The sequence below is a fragment of the Vombatus ursinus genome, unplaced genomic scaffold (genome assembly GCF_900497805.2).
Source record: "Vombatus ursinus unplaced genomic scaffold, bare-nosed wombat genome assembly UNPS02008123.1, whole genome shotgun sequence".
In the NCBI taxonomy this organism is placed as follows: Eukaryota; Metazoa; Chordata; class Mammalia; order Diprotodontia; family Vombatidae; genus Vombatus; species Vombatus ursinus.
In genome coordinates this window covers 2,681-10,282 of record NW_020947901.1, presented here as the reverse complement: position 1 = coordinate 10,282, position 7,602 = coordinate 2,681, and the positions used below count along the sequence as shown (strand labels likewise).

The following is a 7,602-nucleotide window of genomic DNA, read 5'->3' as shown; positions in this document are numbered from 1 at the left end:
ATTCTGGCTACCATCTCTTTAGGCAGCATATCATGGGGAACCTTGAATGCCAGGGTTTAGCACCTAGCCCAAATCCTTCGTGTCGTTTCTTTCTTTTCAATCACACCCGTAAGAAGCAATGATTCTATCAGTGTTAGGAAGTTCGGGCCAAAAATTGGTGACTTCTGGCATGAAGCATGGAGTTTAGAGCGGGGGAGATAAGACTCAGGCAGCAGGATAACAGACTAGGAGCCCCTACATAGAGGGGCCCCTTCCCACCCTGAGCGCCCAACCCAAGGACTCTTTTTCTGTTCCACTTTTCTTCTCAGCCCAAGTCAGGAAGTGCCTAGGGTGAGCAGTTTACGCCTCCAGTCCCCAGGAGGTTTTCCTGATACCATTATGACCAGGCCTGTGTCCCTGGGCATATGAGGTCAGCAGACTGAGCCCTGCTGCCCTTTCTTTCTCTAGCACAGGAAAAAGAGGGGCTATGTCTATGTGATTTCCAGACTCTAACAAGGATCCATTGCTCCCTCCCTTCCTGAGAAGGCAGGGTGGGTCATACTGGACTCCTCCAATTCCCAACAGCCTAGGGACGATGTCTCACTTTTCTCAGAAAAATAATAAAAACATTTATTAATAATAGTAACAGTAATAATAATAAAGGACACACAAATGTCTGATGGTGGCAAAGTATTTTACAGATACTCCTATCTAATGAAATCCTCACAACAGCCATGTGAAGTAGGTAAAGCAAGTGTTATTCACATTTTGCATATGAGAAAACTGAGGACCAGAGAAATGGAGGGATCAGCTCACAGAAGTTACTGGCAGAATCAGAATTTGAATCTCCTAGGCTGCAGAGCCCCAGTGATGATGGTAGGGGAATTGAGCCCCTCCCCCCCAAGATTTTCTCACTTTCAAGAGCTTTCCAGACTCTGTCCTACTCCCCTGATAGAACTATTGAGGGAAGCTAGATGAGAAATGGGACTCCTAATGAATTTTACAAGAAAAAAGGAGGTAGGTTTAGATGTCACTTGTCCTCGGTGTAAGAGAGGGCTCTTGGTTACTTCAAAGTCACTGAATGTTGAGAGGTGGGGGTGGGGTGGGTAGTTGGGTTCTGTCATTGCGACAGATGGAGCCCTTCAAATCTCACCTGCTTGAGAAGTGATTTCCCACCCAGAGTCCCAATACATTGGTCCACAATCATTCTAATGGTTCTTGCTGTCATGACTCTGTCATTAGGCCTTCTGGCTTCAATCAGAGGAGATATTACCACTTCCGTGGCCCATCATGGTATATCAAAAAGAACATCAAGTTTGGAACCCCACTTATCTGCTATCTACTGTCTTTCTGAGCTTGGGCACATTTCTTAAACCTCTCAGGACCTCAGTTTCCTCATGTGTAAAATGAGGACTAGGTGATCTCTAAGTTTGCTCAAGCTCTAAATGTGATGACCCTACTGTGCTTAGAGTGGACACCCGCAGGATTCCTACTATTTATCAGTTTTGGGGTCTGTTTTCATGTTGTTATCCTTGGATGCATCCATGGTACTACATCTCTCTTAGGGTGAGAACCCCAACTGAAGCATCTACAGAGCTCCTGAGGCCAAAATCCCTGGTGGGAGAGCAAGGGGTAACATCCCCTTGCTCCCCAACATCCCCAAGAAGGCAACATCCACCACTCCCTCTTGGATCCATAAAGCCTCAGTTTCACATGGTTTTCTGGGCTGGGATAATCAGCTCTGCTTTTGTAGCAAGGGGTTAGATTAGCTCCACCTTCCCCCTGTGCACAGGAAGATGCCAACAGCTACACTGGAGATGGTGAACACACCCATGATGATGCCCAGAATCAGCATTGTGTAGGATCGGGAATCCCGGGATGCTGCAGAATATGAAGGGATCAACTCTGAGTCAGAGGAGGGAGGAGCAAGCAGTGTTGGGCACAGAGTGTTTAGCAAATCTCTGCTGAATGAGAGGAGGAATGAATAGATTGGCCCTGGCAAGAGTGGGGGAGGTCAGCCTGGGGAGACCTTGGCAAGCTGCTCACTATTCTCGAGGCTTCTGATCTCCATTTCTCTCCTGCCCAACCCAGAGCTTAGCTGCTTAAGGGGCTCCTGCCCAGGGTGACTGGGAGGGGAGGGGTCCTACAGGTGGTACCAGAGCATCTAATGCCTTGGGGACACCCCACACCTGGACTGGGCCCTGTACCCATTGATCATCCCCATCCAATCACATACCTGACTTTGAGACTCTGTTCATGTGCTGCTTCAGGAAGTTCACACATGTGTCCTGTAAGAATTCCAGAAGCTCGAACCTGGTTTGGTTATAGCCATTTAGCTGCTTCAGGGCAAAGTTGTATAGCTCTGGGGGGTGGCTCTGGTCTGGGCTTGCTGACCACAGGACCTTCTCTGGCTGGAAGCTCACAAAGGAGCTCCCGTTCAGGGCCACTTCAAAGAAGACATGGGCATCTTGGCCATCAGGGGGTAACTCACAGCCCAAAAAGCAGCGCAGGGTCAGTGGGACTGCAGGGAAAGAAGCCAGGTCAAGGGCTTGTGGAGGAAGAGGGGGCCAAGTCTGGGAACAATGGAGAGGACTATGGGGGGAAGAGGGGCTGTGGGGAAGGAGGAAGCCAGCTAAGGAGTTTGATCTACCAGGACAGCTCTCAGCCTCTGGATCAGGTTGTGTAGGGGCTGCCCAGCTAAAAGAGGTCCTCGTAGACATCACTTGACTTTGGTCTCTGACTCCTAGTTTTCCCAAGACAGGGGGTCCAACAAGACTTACAGGCAGTGGGGAACAGATGCCAAGCTCCCTGTCCCTAGGTCCTAGGGGCTCCTCCACCAGCCCCAGGGAGTCCTAGTCATTGTCCTCCCACCAGAAGCAAGCTCTACTCCCATCCAAAGTCCTTTCCCCCACAGAGAGACCCTCCCTCTCTCCAGTTTGGCCCTCACCCCCACTCACAGGCCACTCCCCGCTCCTTGTTCACCAACTGTACTAAGACTTGGAAATTATCAAGGTACTTGAGCAGGTGCTCCTTAGTTTGCTTCCAGCGCTCAGGGGACTCCAGAGGCTTCAGCTGCTGGATGGTGATGTTGTGGCCACTCCCCTCCAGAGTGTGAGTGGTCCACCCCTCAAGAGAGGCGTTGCCCCAAAACTGTACTGAGAATGGGTCCCAGAAATGAGAGATCTGGAGCATGAGGAAGCTCTGCGAACCTACATTGTCAGAGACAGACAAGAGGATGGACAGATGGACATCAGTATGTGTCCCAGGGGTAGAAATGAGGTGTGGACTTGTGCATGTGCTTGTATGCAAGTGTGTGTCTGGTAGTGATGGTAGTGATATGGTGGTATGTATGTGTATATATTTACATGTATGTCTCTAAGCATATACATGACCCAGGAATAGAGATGTGGAAGTGGGGGAGGTAATGCATCTGTCCCTGCCTGTCTGTATCTCTATTGAAGGGCCTATTAAAATTGCCTCAGTTGCCTCGATTCATCTTGCCTGTGCCCAGACCTCTGGGTGACTTCCTGTCCTGCTCCCTGACAGATCAAGCATCTCCTTTTACTATCATCTCCCCCTGCTCCTCATCAGGACCCTGGGCTCCATCCCTGGACTCCTCAGCTCTGATAGCTCAGCGTTTGCCCTATATTGCCAGGCCCCAGGCATCCACACCAGACCATTCCTCACGAAAATGCTAGTGCCCTGCTTTGTAGTTCCCTTCTATGTACCATCTTCTCCTATTAGAATGTAAGCAGGGACGGTTTTGATTGCTTCTATGACTATCTCTAGTGATTAGTGCAGTACCTGGCACACAATAAGTACATAATCAATGTGTCATCTTTCTTTCTATCTATGGTATCTGGTTATGTAATTTCCATGACCTTTCTCACAATATATATAAGTATATTTTGTTTCTTAGAATTTTTGTAACTCCAAGTACCATACTTTCTTTGGGAATGTAGAGAAATTGTTTACTAGAGAATGTATACATGCATACATACCTTTATACTGGGGTAGATTAATAATTGACAGTCAATAATGTATAATGGATATCAAGTTTGCCTGAAGGTAAGGAAGTCCTGGGTTCAAGTATCCCCTCTGACCATACACTGGATGTGTGACCCTGGACAAGTCACCTAACCTCTTAGTACCGCAGGAAAATCGCTAAAACTATAAATTTCTGAGCAGGTACAGAACTGCACTGACAGAGTTTCCTCACTGGGGGTTCCTTACACAAATGAAGCTAAAGATCTAGTTCAAAATTATTGATAACTGAGATCTCTGTATTGAAAACTTATTCATCATTCATACCCAGAATCTGCATTAGCATCCATATGCAGAATCACAAAGAATACTCTTTCAAAGGGACTTTGATCTTTCACCTGAGAAAACAACCAGAAGCTACCCTCCTGGCTGTCCTTGGAAACCCTAATGTCCATACTAATTGCTTAGTATCTGATATATGGCAAGCTGTTTTAATTGCTTCTTGCTATTTTTCGCTTATAACCCCTGAAACCATCCAAGATTTCCTCCTGCTTCAACAAATACAACTTTATAGATAGGTATCCACCTGGGCCCAAAAGGCCTCATAGTATATGAGATCCTAGATAAAATTTTCACACCCTTCTCCCCATGTTGGAAAATCTCAAATAGACAGAGGAAATGGGCATTCCAATCCTATGGGATTATCCCCTCTGAACCAACTACAGTAATCAAAGATCCCAAAGCACAGATCTAGAGGCAATGGTAACAGGTAACACCTTATTTTCCCATCAGTCAACACCCAAATCTCCTTCTGATCCTCCACTTTTTCTCTTGTCCTCCCATCTCTCACTCATTCTCTCCCATTCTTCTCTATCCTTCCCTCATCTTTTTCTCCTCGTCTCCATTCTGTCTCCTGTCCTCCCACCCCACCAGTCCTCCTGGTGTCTTTTCCCTAACTCTATGTCTCTCTTCCTTAATCCCCCTTATGCTACTTGCATCTCCTCATCTCTCCCCCAAATGCCCTATTTGTTTCCAATTCTCTCATCCTCCCCCACATTTTTTCCTATCTATCCCACTCTTGCCTTCCCCAGGTCTCTTCTGTCCTTCCTCATCTCTCTTCTGTCCCTCCTCACCTTTCTCTCATCCCCTATGTTCATCTATCTCTCCTTGTTTCTCTTCTGTCTACCTTATCTTTCTTTTGAATATGTCTCCCTTGTTTCCCTGTCTTTATCTCACTCTCCCTAAAATTTCTCCTCCATTCCTTCATCTCTGTCTTGTCCTCTCCCAACTCTCTTGATCTCCAACCTGCCCCCTGCCATGCACATACCCCCCCATCTCTTTCCCATCTTTCATCCCAACTCTCTGCAGTCCTGCCTACCTTTTCTGAATCTACCCCCTGTTTCTTTCCTGTTTTCCCCCAAATGTCTCCTATTCCCCCCCATCTCTCTGTCTTACCTCCCTCTCTCTTATCCTTACCCATTTTCTTCTCTCCTCCTTTATCTCTCCCATCCTCCCTTAATTATCCCCCCATTCTCCATTGTCTTCCTACCACCATACCTTCATCTTTCTTCTGTTCTCTTTCTTTTTCCTGTCCTTCTCTCTCTTCCATCCTGCCCCTGTCATTCTTCTATCCTACTGCCCCATATCCTCCTATCCTTTTTCATCCCCCTCTTTTTCTTCCTCATCTTTCCCACCTCCCCTTCTCCCCTCTCTAGTCCGTCTCTCCTCTTTCTCCTATTCCCCCTCCTCTCTGTCTTATCCTAGCTTTCCCTCAGTTTCTTTCCTGTTCTTCCTCCAGTCTTTCCCTTAGCCTCAGAAACCATATCTCCTCCTCCTCCCATGACTGGAGATAGACACAAATATGCCTCCCTGCTTCCTGTCCCTTATGTGCAATGAGGGTCAACCCTAGACAAAGGCAGATGACTGCAGTGGTGGGATAGTTCACATACTTACCTTCCATGGCTCCCTGGCAACAGATCACCCAGCTGAAAAGGGACAGAAGTGGGAGCATTCCTCTGGAGCTGGGTGCAAGCAAGGTCAGAAGAGCCCTCTCCCTACTCTGCTCGGGCGTGCTGGGAGATCCTGTGGAAGCTTGCCTGGAGAGCAGAAGGAGAGTGGAAAGGAGGAAAAGAGCCTGGATGTTGGCCAGGGATGGGAGGAGGAAGAGGGTGTGGAGTTTGCAAAGTGTTCTAACTCTGCCTCATTTCCTATCCAAAGGCCTGTTCTCCCCACCCAGTGCCCCGCCCCTATGCCCTCCTGCCCAGGCGTGCTCCCAACCCTCCCCATCTCCAAACCTCTGGGTCTGCCCTGGGGAATTGGGGGAGGTTAGGAAAGGGACTGGAAGTTCTGGGTAGGACTGAATTCTGGGTGTTGGTTAACGGGGGTGGTGGTGGTGAGTAAAAGCTGAAGACAGACATTCCTACTTTGGATCCTTGGTGCCATGCCCCTTGAGTCATCTCAGCAAAGGTGTGGAGACCACCTCTCCCTGGACTACTTCCCCTTCCCTGTGCTACAGAGATAAGATAGGGGGCCTTTCTCAAAACTGACATCTGGGGGCCCCAAAGCCCAGGCGGTTTCCAGAAGCACCAAACATATTCTAAAGGCCCCTCCTGCCTCCCAATCCTGCCTTGCTCCCAATGTTATGCCAAGGACATTGAAAATGACCAAAATGGCTGGGGCAGCTAGGTGGTGCAGTGGATAGAGCTCTGGCCTTGGAATCAGGAGTTCAAATCCGGCCTCAGACACTTGACACCTACTAGCTGTGTGATCCTGGGCAAGTCACTTAACCCCGATTGCCTCACACAAAAAAAGAAAGAAAGAAAATGACCAAAATGGGCTGAGGGCAGAAGTGGGCAGGTAAAGGGTAGAGGGGTTTCTGGGCTTAGTGGATAAATAGTAGAAAGGATGGAAAATTTGAAGTGTGTGGGGAGGGCAGGGAGAACAAAAATGTTGAGGTGAAGTGGACATGTGGGTGACAAAGGAAGTAGGAGGGATGAGAGCAGTCTGGAGCAATGTAAGTCAGAAATATTAAGTTCTAGTTTGAGATTTGCCACTGATGGAGTGTATGACCTTAAGCATGTTACTTCCCCTCCCTAGGTCCCCATCTATAAAATGAGGGAATTGAACCAGATGTTCTGTGAAGTCCCTTTTAGCTCTTATAATCTACGTTCGAAGGTTCCTTCCAGATCTTACATTCTATGTTTTAAAGTATTTTTTTTTCACTCTCACATCGTTTGTTTTCAGGTCCCTCACTGCTCAGATTTCTAGGATTAAGAGGTATAATCAGTGGAGTAGAATGGACCAGAGAATGATTTTATGCATCCAGATCTCTAGCCTGGAAGAGAACTAGGAGCTGTTTCACCGGAGGCTGAGTTCTGGGACAGGGGTTTGGGGTGTGAAGAACCCATGTCCCCATTTCAGTAAAGACCTGAGAAGGAAGCCAGGGGTAAGATTTTCCACTGCATGCAGGGGCAAGATAAGGGTGGCAGGAAGCAGAGCAGAGCAAATCTGTGCCAACATTAGCAGGAGGCCTGGAGAGGTGTGTTCCTGCAAATCTATTGGCTGGAGAGGAGAGGCCCATGGTTGGGAGAAGGGGAGGGAGCTGGAGAGGCCAGGATTGTACCGCTGCTGTAGAAGAGG

At 48.1% G+C, this 7,602-nt stretch overlaps 1 protein-coding gene across 1 annotated transcript; it reads right to left on the bottom strand.

Annotated features, from left to right (window-relative positions):
- Positions 1-654: 654 nt before the first annotated feature.
- LOC114034129 (endothelial protein C receptor-like) lies at positions 655-6,126 on the bottom strand. The gene is made up of 4 exons (XM_027849732.1): positions 5,917-6,126; positions 2,937-3,188; positions 2,216-2,500; positions 655-1,860 (listed from the first exon to the last, which is right to left on the bottom strand). The coding sequence occupies exons 1-4, from the start codon at positions 5,972-5,974 to the stop codon at positions 1,745-1,747; spliced, it is 711 nt and encodes a 236-aa protein (XP_027705533.1). The 5' UTR covers positions 5,975-6,126; the 3' UTR covers positions 655-1,744.
- Positions 6,127-7,602: the final 1,476 nt, after the last annotated feature.

Bases quoted from the DNA above. Each gene is read 5' to 3' on its own strand.
- LOC114034129 (XM_027849732.1), bottom strand. From the start codon at position 5,974: ATGCTCCCACTTCTGTCCCTTTTCAGCTGGGTGATCTGTTGCCAGGGA. The intron at 3,189-5,916 runs GTAAGTATGTGA...CTGACAATGTAG, and splicing joins TTGCCAGGGAGCCATGGAAG to GTTCGCAGAGCTTCCTCATG. The intron at 2,501-2,936 runs GTGAGTGGGGGT...CTTTCCCTGCAG, and splicing joins CAAGGAGCGGGGAGTGGCCT to TCCCACTGACCCTGCGCTGC.